General features: G+C 33.8%; 1 protein-coding gene across 1 annotated transcript in view; it reads left to right on the top strand.

Annotated features, from left to right (window-relative positions):
* LOC134699495 (uncharacterized) overlaps positions 1 to 22,555 on the top strand; it is a 427,645-nt gene that overhangs the window by 384,079 nt on the left and 21,011 nt on the right. Inside the window, exons 10-12 of the mRNA XM_063561099.1 lie at positions 209 to 694; positions 3,164 to 3,270; positions 16,254 to 16,707. Of these exons, the coding sequence (XP_063417169.1) occupies positions 209 to 694; positions 3,164 to 3,270; positions 16,254 to 16,707 (1,047 nt within the window). The remainder of the gene's footprint in view (positions 1 to 208; positions 695 to 3,163; positions 3,271 to 16,253; positions 16,708 to 22,555) is intronic.

Below are 22,555 nucleotides of genomic sequence, written 5' to 3'. Positions count from 1 at the left end.
CATTTATTTTCGATAATCAATAATGTCATCAATCCATCAGTTAAAACATGACTCTCTTTAGAATACATTAATAGCATTATGTGAATGTTACACTTGATAAGATTGAATTTTGATCTTAATTATGATTTTTCTTATATTCTTCACTTGGTTTTGACATCCTGTAGCTGTTTTGGATTTGATTTGCCTGATGTATTAAATTTAATTTCAGACTCTTATAACGCCCTGGATGTTGTATACAACAAAGTGTTAATGACCTCTCTCAAAGAAGAGGAGAGTGAACTCACTGAAAAGTTCAATCAGGCTTCAGATACAAGTCCAACTGGTTATGCCAAAGCCACACTGTCCTCTATGCCCTCAGAAAAGTCGGCAGCAGCACAATCTCTACCACCTGAGAAATCCTCCAATGTGCCTCTCACGGTAAAACAGATGGGAAAGAAAATGAGAACAAGAATGACTAAAGAGGAAATAAGAAGGAAAATGGAAAAAGTCCTCAAAAGTGGGAAGTATAAGATGAAAGTTGGGCGTCTTATCTTCTGGGACTTTGGTGGACAATATGTTTATCTAACAACACATCAGACCTTCATGACGTTCCGGGCGTTGTTTCTTGTAGTATTTGATGGAAGCAAAGATTTGCATGAACAGGTCCCTGATGTGATGTGTTTTCCAGGGCAGCACATGACACCAACGCCAGCAGGTAATATGCATATTAATTACACACAGATAATGCAAACAGGATACATTTTTATAACAGCAAGGTGATATCTTTTCTAAATATTTAAGCAAACCTTAATGTTTACGTAATTTATTTACATTGTCACTTGTCACCAACTGCAATATTAACCTCAATATGTTTCGCATTTTGCAGCATTGATATGAGGTACTGTGGATTCATTCTTATTTGTGATTTACCAATTTTTGTGGCTTTCGTGGGGTCATAGCGAACCATGAATTTAAGAATTCAACAAAAAATTATCAATTGAAATGTGTTTGGAGTCGGATGTTTATTTCCGGTTATATTGTGCAGTTCTCGTATAGTGTTGACTAGCGTTAAACATTGCAAATTAACACATGTTTTATTGAAAGAAGATAAAGGTATTTTGATCAATTCAATAATAAAAAAAATATAACATCAGTGATAAATTACAAATTATAATTGATTAAAACTGTTTAAGGGGGCTCGTGGGTCTAAATCAATTTATTTGCTTAATATAGGATTTCGCTATATTTTTCTATAAATGAACTTCATCTTATACTTACTAGAAAAATTAAAAAAAAAAAATGGGGTCGCCATTTATTTACGCTCACAATCTGCCTTCAAAATAAGCATACATTTTTGTAAAAGTACTTTTTATACGACCCCCAAAATAATGGTTTGATGTCGTCGTCAGTATCGTCTGCGTCGTCGTCCGAAGACACATTGGTTTCCGGATAATAACTTTAGTTTAAGTGAAGAGATCTTCATGAAATTTTTTCAGAAGGTTCAATACCACAAAAGGAAGGTTGGGATTAATTTTGGGGATGATGGTCTCAACCAATTAGGAATTAGGGGCCCAAAAGGGGCCCAAAACAAGCATTTTTTTAGTTTCAGGATAATAACTTGTGTAGAAGTATTTCAATTGTCTGAAATTATACCGCAATGCTTCAAACCACAAGTAAAAGGTTTGGATTCACTTTAGGGGTTATGGGGCCAAAGTTTAGGAATTAAGGGCCAACAAGGGGTCAAAACAAGTATTTTTTTAGTTTCAAGGCAATAACTTATGTGTAATTGTATGGATCTCTCTGAAATTGTACCACAATGTACCATATAACAAAGGGGAGGCTGGGATTAAGTTTTGGGTTAATTGCCCAAAATATGTAGGAATTAGGGGCAAAAAAAGGGCCAAAAAGAAGCATGTCTCTAGTTTCCAAACAATCATGACAATAACTTGTGTTTAAGTGTATGGATCTCTCTGAAATTGTACTACAAGGTTCAATACTGCAATGGAAAGCATGGGATTAAGTTTAAGGGTTATTGCTCCAAGGGGGTTTCAAAAAGTTGGGGGGGGATTTTTTGTTTACCATTTTTTGAAGGCAGGCCTCCTATTTTTTCAAAATTTTTCAAATGTTGAATTTTGAAAAGTTTCAAGAAGAAATCTTCAATTGCACAGTATTGTGCAATAGATTTGTTAGATCTTTGACCACATTAATTTTGTGACAAAAACCTTTATAATGTCAAAAATTTGATCACAATCCAAATTCAGACAGAATCAAGCTTGAATATTGTGACCAAATTTGCCCCAACTTTCCAGGGTTCAACCACTGGGGTCGTATAAAGCTGCGCCCTGCGGAGCACCTGATTTTCTGTTGAACTAATATGAGAAAAAAAGGTAATATTGAAATAAAAAAAAGAACTAAATTACAAAAATTTACAAATTGTAAGAAAAACAAATTATTAGTTGTCTCTGTCCACGATTGTTATCCAAGTTTTCAATGAACACCATCACTTATAATGACCAAGCAAGAATTTTGACAATTCAAAACCTTTTCAGCGATTTTTTTATCTAACCAAGGAGGTTAAATGACCTCCTTAAACAAACGGAATATCACGAATAAAGTCTCTGATTTCTTTTTATTCAGCGATATACGAATTTAAGTGTACTACGAAACGTCTTTGTTTCTCTATCCACGAAAATTGATACCAACGAAAATAAATGAATCCACAGTAAGACAATACCAAGTTTAAATTTTTGTATGGCTGGAAGTGTTTTGTATCCAAGGGCCGTTCCATATACTCTAACACAGGACCGCAACTTGAACTTGCCATTATTTTGGCGGTGTGAAATATTAGTTTGTATACATTTTAATTGTATGCAGGTCTTAAGCATTGTTACATTTTGTTTGATATGCCTTGCTTAAACTATGTGTTAATGAAATAGTCTGAAGAACAAATACAACAATATAGAATAAACATATACACTGAAACAGGTTTCACTTTTTGACAGAGATTCCAACTTGAAGATGTTTATCAACTGTAAGAATGTATGAGGTTGACAAATTATTTCGCCATTTTTTATAACGGGTTAACAAAACAAAAGACAATGAAAAACTTAAAAGTGTAGGATCAAATCTATCAACAAGACTTTTTTGTACTTCTTTTACGACATTTTTGAATTTTATTTTGTAGTATTCTTGCAATATTGGGTCAATTCCATCCTGACCTATTGTAAGGTTGTATATGCAGGCATTCCAAAGATCTTGTTTGTTGCCACTCACAAAGATAAAGTATCACCGGTAAGTGAACGTATGTTAGAGATATATGAGTCAGTTATTGTCATTTGAATACTTCAATATTGTGTACAATTAGCCTCATAAGAGCTCTTATGCTTACATAATGATGTCATGCCCATATGTCTTAAATTGACCAAACTTTGTGTAAAACTACACTTTTGAAACAACAAGACCCCCATTGATTTGTGGGTAATACATAAAGATCATATTACAGGGCCTATACACAGAAATTTGATATGCAGTTATATCAATATTAAATTTGATGCATCTCATTTCCATGATCCTGCCACTCTCAGTCATGGTCTATTGACCTCAAACAATTGCTCAGTTTTAAAAGTAAATTTTATTTAAACACATATGTTGTCAATGAGAAACTGTCATAAATGTATTAAGTTAAACTTTGTATGCACCTGCCGTAAGGTAGGGGGCATTAAGTTTTTCCCTTGTCCTTATGTACTTTCGTATGCCCGTAAGTCCCAACATTGGTTCCCGTCCTCTAACTTTAATTTGCCTCAATCAAATGTTATGAAGCTAATACACAATGCTTATTACCAAAACTGATAAATCAGGTTTGAATTTTGTAGGCTACACTTTCGCCGTTTTAGAGATATGCCTTTTAAAAATGGAAAAAAATGTTGATCTTTTTGTTTCTGTTCTATAACTTTAGTTTGCCTCCACCAAATATCATGAAACTTATACGTAGATTAACTTAGCCGTATTTGGCACAACTTTTTGGAATTTTGGATCCTCAATGCTATTCAACTTTGTATTTGTTTGGCTTTATAACTATTTTGATATGAGCGTCGCTGCTGAGTCTTATGTAGACGAAACGCGCGTCTGGCGTACTAAATTATAATCCTGGTACCTTTGATAACTAATTATACAAAATGGTTGTTACCACAAAACACAGATCAAATTTGGATTTTGATTGTGTCACTTTTACTGTTATAGCGTTATGCTCCTTAGCAAATAGAAAAAAATCTAAACAAATTAGTTTCTGTTCTCTTACTCTATACAATGCTTAAGACCAAAAAACATAAATCAAGTTTGAATTTTGTAGGCTATACTTTTGCTGTTCTAAAGTTATGCCTTTTTAGAAATATTGATTTTTTTGTTTCTGTTCTCTAACTTTAAATTGCCTCAACCAAATTTAAATATTACGAACAGTATGCACAATGCTTACTAGCAAAATACTCAGATCAAGTACACATTTGGGTAGTGTCTCTTATACAGTTCTTGAGTTCTGTGACCTTTTAGCATTGGCATCATGTGTGTACCTTGGACACATTCCCCATTTATTTATAACTGCAAATTTATATCATACAATTTTTTTTTTCTCACGAAAATACTGAAATTACTGGCTATTAGGCTTTTAATAGTTTGAACTGTTTTAGATTTATTGCCAATTTATTAAAATATATTTGTTTACAAGTGTTTAAAAACTATTTAGGTAGTACAATTGTGAATAACAAAAAACATCTTCTAAAAATATTCTAAACACCTTAATATCACTGTATTCCCCTTGGAATGTAAGATTAAACAACTGTTAAGGAAGTTTACTACTCAGTTTCAAAATAAATAACTTTTCATAAAACTAGTTTATATTAATTGATAGGGGATTAATAAAGGAACAAAAAGAGCAAACAAATATATAGGTCAATGTGCTTGTTTTTTTATATAATAGCCATTGACATTTTGGCGGGAAAATGGTCTCTCTTGACTTATCAAAGCTTTATCATTGACAAGTTTAGGTTCTTAAAAACATTTAAATATAATTAAAATTGTATAAGACTTTAACAGATGGCTTATCAATATACATGTAAAATATTTGTAAAAAGAAAAATGGGGGTCAATTTGCGAATTTGTTTAAGGCATTCGAATGGATAAAATCACAGGATTCCGTAAATCTGACAAACAATCCAAAACATGACAAGCGAACATCCTTAATAGTTTCGGAAATATCTTTAAAAGTATAAGAGCTAGGCTAAAGTTGTAAATTGACCTGTAACAGTAGAAATGTCTACTCTGAAAATTCGGGATCAATCTAATTATATAATTGTAGTTGGAATATACACCAATTGAAGGTGCTTTTAGATAATGATGTGCGATGCAACCTTTTTACAGCCTCAAGTTTATTATACCCCACGCAACAAAGTTGCAGAGGGTATAATGTTTTTGGCCCATCTGTCTGTCTGTCCCTCCGTCCATCCGTCAGTCCTGTTTCTTGTCATCGCAACTTCTCTCAAACCACACAACAGAATTTCATTAAACTTTTAATACGACCGCAAAATTTGAAAAAAATTTCGTCGTAAATTGCTATCACGTTGGCGTCGTCGTCTGCGTCGTCGTCGTCGTCGGAGTCGTCGTCCGAATACTTTTAGTTTTCGCACTCTAACTTTAGTAAAAGTGAATGGAAATCTTTGAAATTTTAACACAAGGTTTATGACCACAAAATGAAGGTTGGTATTGATTTTGGGAGTTTTGGTCTCTCTTGACTAATCAAAGCTTTATCATTGACAAGTTTAAGTTCTTAAAAACATTTAAATATAATCAAAATTGTATAAGACTTTAACAGATGGCTTATCAATATACATGTAAAATATTTGTAAAAAGAAAAATGGGGGTCAATTTGCGAATTTGTTTAAGGCATTCGAATGGATAAAATCACAGGATTCCGTAAATCTGACAAACAATCCAAAACATGACAAGCGAACATCCTTAATAGTTTCGGAAATATCTTTAAAAGTATAAGAGCTAGGCTAAAGTTGTAAATTGACCTGTAACAGTAGAAATGTCTACTCTGAAAATTCGAGATCAATCTAATTATATAATTGTAGTTGGAATATACACCCATTGAAGGTGCTTTTAGATAATGATGTGCGATGCAACCTTTTTACAGCCTCAAGTTTATTATACCCCACACAACAAAGTTGCAGAGGGTATAATGTTTTTGGCCCATCTGTCTGTCTGTCCCTCCGTCCGTCCGTCAGTCCTGTTTCTTGTCATCGCAACTTCTCTCAAACCACACAACAGAATTTCATTAAACTTTTTATACGACCGCAAAATTTGAAAAAAATTTCGTCGTAAATTGCTATCACGTTGGCGTCGTCGTCGGAGTCGTCGTCCGAATACTTTTAGTTTTCGCACTCTAACTTTAGTAAAAGTGAATAGAAATCTTTGAAATTTTAACACAAGGTTTATGACCACAAAATGAAGGTTGGTATTGATTTTGGGAGTTTTGGTCTCTCTTGACTAATCAAAGCTTTATCATTGACAAGTTTAAGTTCTTAAAAACATTTAAATATATTTAAAATTGTATAAGACTTTAACAGATGGCTTATCAATATACATGTAAAATATTTGTAAAAAGAAAAATGGGGGTCAATTTGCGAATTTGTTTAAGGCATTCGAATGGATAAAATCACAGGATTCCGTAAATCTGACAAACAATCCAAAACATGACAAGCGAACATCCTTAATAGTTTCGGAAATATCTTTAAAAGTATAAGAGCTAGGCTAAAGTTGTAAATTGACCTGTAACAGTAGAAATGTCTACTCTGAAATTCGAGATCAATCTAATTATATAATTGTAGTTGGAATATACACCCATTGAAGGTGCTTTTAGATAATGATGTGCGATGCAACCTTTTTACAGCCTCAAGTTTATTATACCCCAGGCAACAAAGTTGCAGAGGGTATAATTTTTTTGGCCCATCTGTCTGTCTGTCCCTCCGTCCGTCCGTCAGTCCTGTTTCTTGTCATCGCAACTTCTCTCAAACCACACAACAGAATTTCATTAAACTTTTTATACGACCGCAAAATTTGAAAAAATTTTCGTCGTATATTGCTATCACGTTGGGGTCTGCGTTGTCATCGTCGTCGTCGGTGTGGTCGCCCGAATACTTTTAGTTTTCACCTCTAACTTTAGTAAAAGTGAATAGAAATCTTTGAAATTTTAACACAAGGTTTATGACCACAAAATGAAGGTTGGTATTGATTTTGGGAGTTTTGGTCTCTCTTGACTAATCAAAGCTTTATCATTGACAAGTTTAAGTTCTTAAAAACATTTAAATATAATTAAAATTGTATAAGACTTTAACAGATGGCTTATCAATATACATGTAAAATATTTGTAAAAAGAAAATGGGGGTCAACTTGCGAATTTGTTTAAAGCATTCGAATGGATAAAATCACAGGATTCCGTAAATCTGTCAAACAATCCAAAACATGACAAGCGAACATCCTTAATAGTTTCGGAAATATCTTTAAAAGTATAAGAGCTAGGCTAAAGTTGTAAATTGACCTGTAACAGTAGAAATGTCTACTCTGAAAATTCGAGATCAATCTAATTATATAATTGTAGTTGGAATATACACCCATTGAAGGTGCTTTTAGATAATGATGTGCGATGCAACCTTTTTACAGCCTCAAGTTTATTATACCCCACACAACAAAGTTGCAGAGGGTATAATGTTTTTGGCCCATCTGTCTGTCTGTCCCTCCGTCCGTCCGTCAGTCCTGTTTCTTGTCATCGCAACTTCTCTCAAACCACACAACAGAATTTCATTAAACTTTTTATACGACCGCAAAATTTGAAAAAATTTTCGTCGTATATTGCTATCATGTTGGCGTCTGCGTCGTCGTCAGTGTCGTCGCCCGAATACTTTTAGTTTTCACCTCTAACTTTAGTAAAAGTGATTAGAAATCTTTGAAATTTTAACACAAGGTTTATGACCACAAAATGAAGGTTGGTATTGATTTTGGGAGTTTTGGTCTCTCTTGACTAATCAAAGCTTTATCATTGACAAGTTTAAGTTCTTAAAAACATTTAAATATAATTAAAATTGTATAAGACTTTAACAGATGGCTTATCAATATACATGTAAAATATTTGTAAAAAGAAAAATGGGGGTCAACTTGCAAATTTGTTTAAAGCATTCGAATGGATAAAATCACAGGATTCCGTAAATCTGACAAACAATCCAAAACATGACAAGCGAACATCCTTAATAGTTTCGGAAATATCTTTAAAAGTATAAGAGCTAGGCTAAAGTTGTAAATTGACCTGTAACAGTAGAAATGTCTACTCTGAAAATTTGAGATCAATCTAATTATATAATTGTAGTTGGAATATACACCCATTGAAAGTGCTTTTAGATAATGATGTGCGATGCAACCTTTTTACAGCCTCAAGTTTATTATACCCCAGGCAACAAAGTTGCAGAGGGTATAATGTTTTTGGCCCATCTGTCTGTCTGTCCCTCCGTCCGTCCGTCAGTCCTGTTTCTTGTCATCGCAACTTCTCTCAAACCACACAACAGAATTTCATTAAACTTTTTATACGACCGCAAAATGTGAAAAAATTTTCGTCGTAAATTGCTATCACGTTGGCGTCGTCGTCTGCGTCGTCGTCGTCGTCGGTGTCGTCGCCCGAATACTTTTAGTTTTCGCACTCTAACTTTAGTAAAAGTGAATAGAAATCTATGAAATTTTAACACAAGGTTTATGACCACAAAATGAAGGTTGGTATTGATTTTGGGAGTTTTGGTCTCTCTTGACTAATCAAAGCTTTATCATTGACAAGTTTAAGTTCTTAAAAACATTTAAATATATTTAAAATTGTATAAGACTTTAACAGATGGCTTATCAATATACATGTAAAATATTTGTAAAAAGAAAAATGGGGGTCAATTTGCGAATTTGTTTAAGGCATTCGAATGGATAAAATCACAGGATTCCGTAAATCTGACAAAAAATCCAAAACATGACAAGCGAACATCCTTAATAGTTTCGGAAATATCTTTAAAAGTATAAGAGCTAGGCTAAAGTTGTAAATTAACCTGTAACAGTAGAAATGTCTACTCTGAAAATTCGAGATCAATCTAATTATATAATTGTAGTTGGAATATACACCCATTGAAGGTGCTTTTAGATAATGATGTGGGATGCAACCTTTTTACAGCCTCAAGTTTATTATACCCCACGCAACAAAGTTGCAGAGGATATAATGTTTTTGGCCCATCTGTCTGTCTGTCCCTCCGTCCATCTGTCAGTCCTGTTTCTTGTCTCCTGCAACTTCTCTCAAACCACACAACAGAATTTCATTAAACTTTTTATACGACCGCAAAATTTGAAAAAAATTTCGTCGTATATTGCTATCACGTTGGCGTCGTCGTCGTCGTCGTCGGTGTCGTCGTCCGAATACTTTTAGTTTTCGCACTCTAACTTTAGTAAAAGTGAATAGAAATCTTTGAAATTTTTACACAAGGTTTAGGATCACAAAATGAAGGTTGGTATTGGTTTTGGGAGTTTTGGTCCCAACATTTTAGGAATTGGGGGCCAAAAAGGGCCCAAATAAGCATTTTCTTGGTTTTCGCACTATAACTTTAGTATAAGTTAAAAGAAATCTATGAAATTTTGACACAAGGTTTATGACTACAAAAGAAAGGTTGGGATTGATTTTGGGAGTTTTGGTTCCATCAGTTTAGGAATAAGGGGCCAAATAAGCATTATTCTTTGATTTTGCACAATAACTTTAGTTTTAGTAAATAGAAATCAATGAAATTTAAACACATTGTTTATGACCACAAAAGGAAGGTTGGTATTGACTTTGGGAGTTTTGGTCCCAACAGAATAAGGGGCCCAAAGGGTCCAAAATTAAACTTTGTTTGATTTCATCAAAATTGAATAATTGGGGTTCTTTGATATGCCGAATCTAACTGTGTATGTAGATTCTTAACTTTTGGTCCTGTTTTCAAATTGGTCTACATTAAGGTCCAAAGGGTCCAAAATTAAACTTAGTTTGATTTTGACAAAAAATGAATGGGTTGGGCTCTTTGATATGCTGAATGTAAAAATGTCCTTAGATTCTTGATTATTGGCCCAGTTTTCAAGTTGGTCCAAATCGGGGTCCAAAATTAAACTTTGTTTGATTTCATCAAAAATTGAATAAATGGGGTTCTTTGATATGCCAAATCTAACTGTGTATGTAGATTCTTCATTTTTGGTCCTGTTTTCAAATTGGTCTACATTAAAGTCCAAAGGGTCCAAAATTAAACTTAGTTTGATTTTAACAAAAATTGAAATCTTGGGGTTCTTTGATATGCTGAATCCAAACATGTACTTAGATTTTTTATTATGGGCCCAGTTTACAAGTTGGTCCAAATCAGGATCTAAAATTAGTATATTAAGTATTGTGCAATAGCAAGTCTTTTCAATTGCACAGTATTGCGCAATGTCAAGAAGTATCTAATTGCACAATATTGTGAAATAGCATTTTTTTTTTAATTAAGAGTTATCTTTCTTTGTCCAGAATAGTAAGCAAGAAATATCTAATTGCACAATATTGTGCAATAGCAAGATTTTTTTTTAATTGGAGTTATCTTTCTTTGTCCAGAATCAATTTAAATCTTTGTTATATACAATATACAATGTATATTCACTTTTTACTACCAACTGATAAATTAAAATAATCTTTACCATTCAGTGATAACAAGCAGTTTTTTTTACATCTTAATATTTTATGATGTATTTAAATGAGTAGTTATTGTTGCAAACTTCATTAGCAATTTTAATTGAGATTAGTTTTGGAATAAGGGAAAAGGGGATGTGATTAAAAAAATTGGGTTCAATTTTTCTCATTTGAAATTTCATAAATAAAAAGAAAATTTCTTCAAACATTTTTTTGAGAGGATTAATTTTCAACAGCATAGTGAATTGCTCTAAGAGAAAATAAAAATTTTAAGTTCATTAGAACACATTCATTCTGTGTCAGAAACCTATGCTGTGTCAACTATTTAATCACAATCCAAATTTAGAGCTGAATCCAGCTTGAATGTTGTGTCCATACTTGCCCCAACCGATCAGGGTTCAACCTCTGCGGTCGTATAAAGCTACGCCCTGCGGAGCATCTGGTTAGATAATAAGGACATACTATCCAGTTGTGCATATCGACAGGAAATTACTATTCAATTTTGAGCTCACCTGGCCCGAAGGGCCAAGTGAGCTTTTCCCATCACTTGGCGTCCGGCGTTCGTCGTCGTCCGTCGTCGTTAACTTTTACAAAAATCTTCTCCTCTGAAACTACTGGGCCAAATGAAACCAGACTTGGCCACAATCATCATTGGGGTATTTAGTTTAAAAAATGTGTGGCGTGACCCACCAAACCAAACAAGATGGCCGCCATGGCTAAACATAGAACATAGGGGTAAAATGCAGTTTTTGGCTTATAACTCAAAAACCAAAGCATTTAGAGCAAATCTGACATGGGATAAAAATGTTTATCAGGTCAAGATTTATCTGCCCTGAAATTTTCAGATGAATCGGTCAATCGGTTGTTGGGTTGCTGCCCCTGAATTGGTAATTTTGAGGAAATTTGGCTGTTTTTGGTTATTATCTTGAATATTATTATAGATAGAGATAAACTGGAGACAGCAATAATGTTCAGCAAAGTAAGATCTACAAATAAGTCAACATGACCGAAATGGTCAGTTGACCCGTTTAGGAGTTATTGCCCTTTATAGTCAATTTTTATCAATTTTTAGTAAATTAAAGATATCTTTTACAAAAATCTTCTCCTCTGAAACTACTGGGCCAAATTAAACCAAACTTGGCCACAATCATCTTTGGGGTATCTTGTTTAAAAAATGTGTGGCGTGACCTGGTCAACCAACCAAGATGGCTGCCATGGCTAAAAATAGAACATAAGGGTAAAATGCTGTTTTTGGCGTATAACTCAAAAACCAAAGCATTTTGAGGAAATCCGACATAGGATAAAAATGTTTATCAGGTCAAGATCTATCTGCTCTGAAATTTTCAGATGAATCAGTCAACCTGTTGTTGGGTTGCTGCCCCTGAATTGGTAATTTTGAGGAAATTTTGCTGTTTTTGGTTATTATCTTGAATATTATTATAGATAAAGATAAACTGTAAACATCAATAATGTTCAGCAAAGTTAGATTTACAAATAAATCAACATGACCGAAATGGTCAGTTGACCCCTTTAGGAGTTATTCCCCTGTATAGTCAATTTTTAACCATTTTTTCATAAATCTAAGTAATCTTTTACAAAATCTCCATTGAAACTACTAGGCCACAATCATCTTTGGGGTATCTAGTTTGAAAAATGTGTCTGATGACCTGGCCATTTAACCAAGATGGCCGCCACGGCTAAAATAGAACATAGGGGTAACATGCAGTTTTTGGCTTATAACTATGAAACCAGAGCATTTAGAGCAAATCTGACAAGAAGTTAAATTGTTAATCAAGTCAATATCTATCTGCCCTGAATTTTTCAGATGAATTGGACAACTGGTTGTTGGGTTGCTGCCCTCCAATTGGTAATTTTTAAAGAAATGTTGCCGTTTTTATTTATCTTGAATACTATTATAGATAGCGATAAACTGTAAACAGCAAAAATGTTCAGCAAAGTAAGATTTAGAAATAAGTCAAATGACCTAAATGGTCAATTGACCCCTTAAGGAGTTGTTGCCCTTTATAGTCATTTTTTATCAATTTTCATTAATTTGGTAAATTTATGTAAATTTTTACCAAATATAGTTCTCTGTTACTAATGGGCAAAGTTCATTATAAATATAATTGTAAGAAGCAGAGTTGTTCAGTAAAGTAAGAACTTCAAACACATCACCATCATCAAAATACAATTTTGTCATGAATCCATTTGTGTCCTTTGTTTTATATGCACATAGACCAAGGTGAGCGACACAGGCTCTTTAGAGCCTCTAGTTTAGGAGTTACGCCCCTTTGACATGTTTGGCTTCAATGTACTACTGCAACAGTTTGTCATTACAACTCCTCTGAAACCACATAACAGAATTTCATGAAACTTTGTAGATAATAAGAACATACTATGTAGATGTGCATATCGACAGGAAATTACGATTCATTTTTTTTCTAGGAGTTACGCCCCTTTGAACTTATTTGCTTCAATGTACTTCTGCAACAGTTTGTCATCGCAGTTCCTGTGAAACCACACAACAGAATTTCATGAAACTTTGTAGATAATAAGGACATACTGTGTAGATGCACATTTTGACAGGAAATTATGATTCCCTTTTTAGCTCACCTGGCCCGAAGGGCCAAGTGAGCTTTTCCCATCACTTTGCGTCCGGCGTCCGTCGTCCGTCGTCGTTAACTTTTACAAAAATCTTCTCCTCTGAAACTACTGGGCCAAATTGAACCAAACTTGGCCACAATCATCATTGGGGTATCTAGTTTAAAAAATGTGTGGCGTGACCCTGTCAACCAACCAAGATGGCCGCCACGGCTAAAAATAGAACATAGGGTTAAAATGCAGTTTTTGGCTTATAACTCAAAAACCAAAGCATTTAGAGGAAATCTGACATGGGGTAAAAATGTTTATCAGGTCAAGATCTATCTGCCCTGAAATTTTCAGATGAATCGGTCAACCCGTTGTTGGGTTGCTGCCCCTGAATTGGTAATTTTGTGGAAATTTTGCAGTTTTTGGTTATTATCTTGAATATTATTATAGATAGAGATAAACTGTAAACAGCAATAATGTTTAGTATAGTAGGATTTACAAATAAGTCAACATGACCGAAATGGTCAGTTGACCCGTTTAGGAGTTATTGCCCTTTATAGTCAATTTTTAACCATTTTTCGTAAATCTTAGTTATCTTTTACAAAAATCTTCTCCTCTGAAACTACTGGGCCAAATTGAACCAAACTTGGCCACAATCATCATTGGGGTATCTAGTTTAAAAAATGTGTGGCGTGACCCGGTCAACCAACCAAGATGGCCGCCACGGCTAAAAATAGAACATAGGGGTAAACTGCAGTTTTTGGCTTATAACTCAAAAACCAAAGCATTTAGAGGAAATCTGACATGGGGTAAAAATGTTTATCAGGTCAAGATCTATCTGCCCTGAAATTTTCAGATGAATCGGTCAACCCGTTGTTGGGTTGCTGCCCCTGAATTGGTATTTTTGTGGAAATTTTGCAGTTTTTTGTTGTTATCTTGAATACTATTATAGATAGAGATAAACTGTAAACAGCAATAATGTTTAGTAAAGTAGGATTTACAAATAAGTCAACATGACTGAAATGGTCAGTTGACCCGTTTAGGAGTTATTGCCCTTTATAGTCAATTTTTAACCATTTTTCGTAAATCTTAGTTATCTTTTACAAAAATCTTCTCCTCTGAAACTACTGGGCCAAATTGAACCAAACATGGCCACAATCATCATTGGGGTATCTAGTTTAAAAAATGTGTGGCGTGACCCGGTCAACCAACCAAGATGGCCGCCACGGCTAAAAATAGAACATAGGGGTAAACTGCAGTTTTTGGCTTATAACTCAAAAACCAAAGCATTTAGAGGAAATCTGACATGCCGTAAAAATGTTTATCAGGTCAAGATCTATCTGCCCTGAAATTTTCAGATGAATCGGTCAACCCGTTGTTGGGTTGCTGCCCCTGAATTGGTAATTTTGTGGAAATTTTGCAGTTTTTGGTTGTTATCTTGAATATTATTATAGATAGAGATAAACTGTAAACAGCAATAATGTTTAGTAAAGTAGGATTTACAAATAAGTCAACATGACCGAAATGGTCAGTTGACCCGTTTAGGAGTTATTGCCCTTTATAGTCAATTTTTAACCATTTTTCGTAAATCTTAGTTATCTTTTACAAAAATCTTCTCCTCTGAAACTACTGGGCCAAATTGAACCAATCTTGGCCACAATCATCATTGGGGTATCTAGTTTAAAAAATGTGTGGCGTGACCCGGTCATCCAACCAAGATGGCCGCCACGGCAAAAAATAGAACATAGGGGTAAACTGCAGTTTTTGGCTTATAACTCAAAAACCAAAGCATTTAGAGGAAATCTGACATGGGGTAAAAATGTTCATCAGGTCAAGATCTATCTGCCCTGAAATTTTCAGATGAATCGGTCAACCCGTTGTTGGGTTGCTGCCCCTGAATTGGTAATTTTGTTGAAATTTTGCAGTTTTTGGTTATTATCTTGAATATTATTATAGATAGAGATAAACTGTAAACAGCAATAATGTTTAGTAAAGTAGGATTTACAAATAAGTCAACATGACCGAAATGGTCAGTTGACCTGTTTAGGAGTTATTGCCCTTTATAGTCAATTTTTAACCATTTTTCGTAAATCTTAGTTATCTTTTACAAAAATCTTCTCCTCTGAAACTACTGGGCCAAATTAATCCAGACTTGGCAATCATCATCTTTGGGGTATCTTGTTTTAAAAATGTGTCCGGTGACCCGACTTTCAAATCAAGATGGCCGCCACAGCTAAAAATAGAACATAGGGGTAAAATGCAGTTTTTGGCTTATAACTCAAAAACCAAAGCATTTAGAGCAAATCCAACACGGGGTAAAATTATTAATCAGATCAAGATCTATCTGCCCTATAATTTTCAGATGAATCTGACAACCCATTGTTGGGTTGCTGCCCCTGAATCAGTAATTTTAAGGAAATTTTGCTGTTTTTGGTTATTATCTTAAATTTTATTATAGATAAAGATAAACTGTAAACAGCAATTATGTTAAGCAAAGTAAGATTTACAAATAAGTCAACATGACCGAAATTGTCAATTGACCCCCTAAGGAGTTATTGTCCTTTATAGTCAATTTTTAACAATTTTCATAAAATTTGTAAATTTTTATTAACATTTTCCACTGAAACTACTGGGCCAAGTTCATTATAGATAGAGATAAATGTAAGCAGCAAGACTAGTAAAGTAAGATTTACAAACACATCACCATCACCAAAACACAATTTTGTCATGAATCGATCTGCTTCCTTTGTTTAATATTCACATAGACCAAGGTGAGCGACACAGGCTCTTTGGAGCCTCTAGTTTTATACAACTTTTTTTTCTTACACTTATTTTATTTCTCCAATGACAATGTGGGGACGTGGGGTATGTGAGTGCGCTCACTAAGGTTATTTAATTTATTTGGCAACCTTTTATGTTTTAATAGGAGAATGTTGAGACACGACGAGAAGAGCTTTACAGTGGAATTGAGGAGTTGTTTAAAGACCATGAGGGACAACATCATCTGGTCCTTAGGCCTCTAATATTTGTTAATGCAAAAAATCAAGATGACCCAGAAATAGGAGTTCTGAAGAAATCAATAACAGAACTTACATTCGACCACCCATGCTGGGGTGAAAGAATGCCCAATGCTTGTGTTCCACTAGAGCTTGAGATCGCTGAATTAGTGGCAGAGGGAAAACAAATTATGCCATTGGCTGAAGTTAAAGAATTAAATGCCATCAGTGAGGTGTCTGTCCTATCTCCTGAGCAGCTGACTGATTTCCTTCATTTTCAGCATTCTCTAGGGAAGATTGTGTATTTTGATACCCCACAACTGAGAGATAATGTTATCATCAGTCCCCTTCTTATGGTGGAAGTTATGAGATCTTTCATTACAGGTGTGTATATATTTTCAGTGAGTAGTGATAATATGGCTGGTAAAAAACCAACATACCAAAATATTGATTACCGGCAATTTTCCAGAGCACTGTTGAACAGTGCCATATACTAATCTTTTTGTTGGTTTGTCAGAACTTTTATGTATAACAGTAAGTCAAAATTGATCATTTTTAGCGCACCTGGCCCGAAGGGCCAAGTGAGCTTTTCTCATCACTTGGCGTCCGGGGTCTGGCGTCCGTCGTCCTCCGTCGTTGTCGTCGTCGTTAACTTTTACATAAATCTTCTCCTCTGAAACTACTGGGCCAAATTAAACCAAACTTCATTGGGGTATCTAGTTTAAAAAATGTGTGGCGTGACCCGCCAAACCAACCAAGATGGCCGCCATGGCTAAAAATAGAACATAGGGGTAAAATGCAGTTTTTGGCTTATAACTCAAAAACCAAAGCATTTAGAGCAAATCTGACAGGGGTAAAATTGTTTATCTGGTTAAGATCTATCTGCCCTGAAATTTTCAGATGAATCAGAGAACCCGTTGTTGGGTTGCTGCCCCTGAATTGGTAATTTTAAGGAAATTTTGCTGTTTTTATACGACCGCAAATTTTGAAAAAATTTTCGTCGTATATTGCTATCACGTTGGCGTCGTCGTCGTCGTCGTCGTCGTCGTCCGAATACTTTTAGTTTTCGCACTCTAACTTTAGTAAAAGTGAATAGAAATCTATGAAATTTTAACACAAGGTTTATGACCATAAAAGGAAGGCTGGTATTGATTTTGGGAGTTTTGGTCCCAACATTTTAGGAATTAGGGGCCAAAAAGGGCCCAAATAAGCATTTTCTTGGTTTTCGCACTATAACTTTAGTTTAAGTTAATAGAAATCTATGAAATTTTGACACCAGGTTTATGACCACAAAAGAAAGGTTGGGATTGATTTCGGGAGTTTTGGTTTCAACAGTTTAGGAATTAGGGGCCAAAAAAGGGTCCAAATAAGCATTATTCTTGGTTTTCGCACAATAACTTTAGTTAAAGTAAATAGAAATCAATGAAATTTAAACACAATGTTTATGACCACAGAAGGAAGGTTGGTATTGATTTTAAGAGTTTCGGTCCCAACAGTTTAGGAATTAGGGGCCAAAAAGGGACCCAAATAAGCATTTTTCTTGGTTTTCGCACCATAGCGTTAGTATAAGTAAATAGAAATCTATGAAATTTAAACACAAGGTTTATGACTATTAAAGGAAGGTTGGTATTGATTTTGGGAGTTTTGGTCCCAACAGTTAAGGAAAAAGGGGCCCAAAGGGTCCAAAATTAAATTTTGTTTGATTTCATCAAAATTGAATAATTGGGGTTCTTTAATATGCCGAATCTAACTGTGTATGTAGATTCTTAATTTTTGGTCCCGTTTTCAAATTGGTCTACATTAAGGTCCAAAGGGTCCAAAATTAAACTTAGTTTGATTTTAACAAAAATTGAAACCTTTGGGTTCTTTGATATGCTGAATCTAAAAATGTACTTAGATTTTTGATTATTGGCCCAGTTTTCAAGTTGGCCCAAATCGAGGTCCAAAATTAAACATTGTTTGATTTCATCAAAAATTGAATAATTGGGGTTCTTTGATATGCCAAATCTAACTGTGTATGTAGATTCTTAATTTTTGGTTCAGTTTTAAAATTGGTCTAAATTAAAGTGCAAAGGGTCCAAAATTAAACTAAGTTTGATTTTAACAAAAATTAAATTCTTGGGCCTCTTTGATATGCTGAATCTAAACATGTACTTAGATTTTTGATTATGGGCCCAGTTTTCAAGTTGGTCCAAATTAGGATCTAAAATTAATATATTATTTATTGTGCAATAGCAAGTCTTTTCAATTGCACAGTATTGTGCAATGGCAAGAAATATCTAATTTCACAATATTGTGAAATAGCAAATTTTTTTTTAATTAAGAGTTATCTTTCTTTGTCCAGTATAGTAAGCAAGAAATATCTGCAAGAATTTTTTTTAATTGGAGTTATCTTTCTTTGTCCAGAATCAACTTAAATCTTTGTTATATACAATATACAATGTATATTCACTTTTTACTACCAACTGATAAATTTAAATAATCTTTACCATTCAGTGATAACAAGCAGTTTTTTTTTTACATATTTTATGATGTATTTAAATGAGTAGTAATTGTTGCAAACTCCATTAGAATATTTTAATTGAAATTAGTTTTGGAATAAGGGAAAGGGGGATGTGATTAAAAAATTGGGTTCAATTTTTCTCATTTGAAATTTCATAAATAAAAAGAAAATTTCTTCAAACATTTTTTTGAGAGGATTAATATTCAACAGCATAGTGAATTGCTCTAAGAGAAAACAAAAATTTTAAGTTCATTTGAATACATTCATTCTGTGTCAGAAACCTATGCTGTGTCAACTATTTAATCACAATCCAAATTTAGAGCGGAATCCAGCTTGAATGTTGTGTCCATACTTGCCCCAACCGTTCAGGGTTCAACCTCTGCGGTCGTATAAAGCTACGCCCTGCGGAGCATCTGGTTGGTTATTATATTGAATACTATTATAGATAGAGATATACTGTAAACAGCAATAATGTTCATCAAAGTAAGATTTACAAATAAGTCAACATGACCAAAATGGTCAGTTGAGCCCTTTAGGAGTTGTTGCCATTTAAAGTAAATTTTTAACCATTTTTCGTAAATTTTATATATCTTTTACAAAAATCTTCTCCTCTGAAACTGCTGGGCCAAATTAATCCAAACTTGGCCACAATAATCTTTGGGGTATCTAGTTTAAAAAATATGGCGTAACCCACTTAACCAACCAAGATGGCCGCCATGGCTAAAAATAGAACATAAGGGTAAAATGCAGTTTTTGGCTTATAACTCAAAAACCAAAGCATTTAGAGCAAATCTGACATGGGGTAAAATTGTTTTTCAGGTCAAGATCTATCTGCCCTGAAATTTTCAGATGAATCAGAGAACCAGTTGTTGGGTTGCTGTCCCTGAATTGGTAATTTTAAGGAAATTTTGCTGTTTTTGGTTATTATATTGAATACTATTATAGATAGAGATATACTGTAAACAGCAATAATGTTCATCAAAGTAAGATTTACAAATAAGTCAACATGACCAAAATGGTCAGTTGACCCCTTTAGAAGTTATTGCCCTTTAAAGTCAATTTTTAACCATTTTTCGTAAATTTTATATATCTTTTGCAAAAATCTTCTCTGAAACTGCTGGGCCAAATTAATACAAACTTGGCCACAATCATCTCTGGGGTATTTAGTTGAAAAAATGTGTGGCGTGACCCGCAAAACCAACCAAGATGGCTGCCATTGCTAAAAATAGAACATAGGGGTAAAACGCAGTTTTTGGCTTATAACTCAAAAACCAAAGCATTTAGAGCAAATCTGACACGAGGTAAATTTGTTTATCAGGTCAAGATCTATTTGCCCTGAAATTAACAGATGAATCATTAGGTTGCTGTGCCAGAAACTGCTGGGCCAAATTTAACCAAACATTGCCATAATCATTATTAGGGTATCTAGTTCAAAAATTGAGTCCGGTGACCCGCCCAAACAACCAAGATGGCTGCCATGGCTAAAAATAGAACATAGGGGTAAAATGCTGTTTTTAGCTTATAACTCAAAAACCAAAGCATTTAGAGCAAATCTGACATGGGGTAAAAATGTTCATTAGGTCAAGATCTATCAACCCTGAAATTTTCAGATGAATCAAACAACCCATTGTTGGGTTGCTGCCACTTAATTGGTAATTTTAAGGAAATTTTGCAGTTTTTGGTCATTATCTTGAATATTATTATAGATAAAGATAAACTGTATACAGCAAACATTATCAGCAAAGTAAGATCTACAAATAAGTTAATATGACCAAAATTGTCAACTGACCCCTTAAGGGGTTATTGTCCTTTAATGACAATTTTTCACAATGTGTTCATCATATTTGCTTTAAAAAATCTTTTCCTCTAAAACTACTCAACCAAATTCAACCAAACTTCAACTGAATGATCAGTAGGGTGTATAAAATAAAGTTTGTGTTTTATTTTCTATTTCGTCAAAAAACATGGTCGTCATAGCTAAAAATAGAACACAGGGTAAAATGCAGTTTTTGGCTTATATCTCAAAAATTCCAGCATTTAGAGCAAATAAGGCAAGAAGTTAAAGTATTTAGTAGGTCAAGGTCTACCTGTCCTGAAATTTCCAGCCGAATTGGGTGACTGGTTTTTCAGGTATAATGCCCCTGAATTGATGATTTTAAAGACATTTTGCAGTTTTTGGTTATTATCTTGAATATTATTATAGATACAGATAAACTATTAAAAGCAAAAATGTTAAGCAAAGTAAGATCTACAAATAAGTTAATTTGACCAAAATTGTCAATTGACCCCTTAAGGAGTTATTGCCCTTTAAAGACTTTTTTTCACAATTTGTTCATCATGTTGACTTACTTTAAAAAATCTTCTCCTTTGAAACTGCTGTATCAATTTCAGCCAAACTTAGGCTAAATGAGTTTCAGAGTATCTAGTATACATTTTATATTTTATTTCCTTGTATGTCAAGAAACATAGCTCCTATGGCTAAAATAGAACATAGGAGAAATGAATTTTTTTTTTGCTTTTGAAGAAAATAGGACGATTCAAAGAACATTTAAATAAATTGAAAAGCCAAAATAATCATTGATGAGAGATTTAACCAAAAAAATTAAGGTGAGCGATTCAGGCTCTTGAGAGCCTCTTGTTATAGATAGAGATAAACTGTAAACAGCAATAATGTTCAGCAAAGTAAGATTTACAAATAAGTCAACATGACCGAAATTGTCAGTTGACCCCTTTAGGAGTTATTGCCCTTTATAGTCAATTTTTAACCATTTTCATAAACTTTGTAAATTTTTATTAACATTTTTACTGAAACTACTGGGCCAAGTTCATCATAGATAGAGATAATTGTAGGCATCAGTGATGTTCAAGACCAGAACACAATTTTGTCATGTTACCATCTGCTCCCTTTCAATACTCACATAGACCAAAAGTCATAAATTTTTGTAAATTTTTAGAAAATATTTTCCACTGTAATTACCGTGCCAAGTTCATTATAGATACAGATAATTGTAGCAACAAGAATGTTCAATAAAGTAAGAACCACAAACACATCACCATCACCAAAACACAACTTTGTCATGAATTTATCTGTGTCCATTGTTTGATATGTACATAGACCCAAGGTGAGCGACACAGGCTCTTGAGAGCCTCTAGTTTTATTGTGTTGTCGTTCATTTTGTTTATGATTGCTGATTTTCCTTAAATACGTAAATTAAAGTTGCACTAGTTTCTATAAACCATTAAATGATTTAAGTCTTTTAAATTGTAAAATGAAAAAAAAAATTGCACCTTTGGTCGGTTTCATAACCACTATCTGGCTTCAAATAAACAGGCTTCAAATAAACAATCACTTACATTAAAACAATGATAATCAAACCCAAAACAAAATCATTTAGAAACATGCAATAAAGGACATTATAACTAAAATAAATTATTTTTCATCATAAGAAAGAGCAAGATTGAACTATGTTTACACATTCAGATCACATTTCATCATTGCCATTTATGTTGCTTGTACAAAAATTATACATTTTTTCTCTAATATTGTGAACATTATTAAAGAAATATGCATGCTTTTTTGTGGTAATGTTTTTCTATATGGGAAAGTATTCAATTTTTATCATCAGATGCTTTGCATACAGAATAAGAAAATTACTTTGTTTTGAAATAGGACATTTAATTGAATTATCAAGATTAGTTTGTTTTCCTATTCTGAACTAGGTGGGCGAT

This window comes from Mytilus trossulus, unplaced genomic scaffold (genome assembly GCF_036588685.1).
Source record: "Mytilus trossulus isolate FHL-02 unplaced genomic scaffold, PNRI_Mtr1.1.1.hap1 h1tg000070l__unscaffolded, whole genome shotgun sequence".
In the NCBI taxonomy this organism is placed as follows: domain Eukaryota; kingdom Metazoa; phylum Mollusca; class Bivalvia; order Mytilida; family Mytilidae; genus Mytilus; species Mytilus trossulus.
The sequence above is the reverse complement of the archived record's forward strand: the minus strand, read 5'-3'. Positions and strand labels throughout refer to the sequence as shown.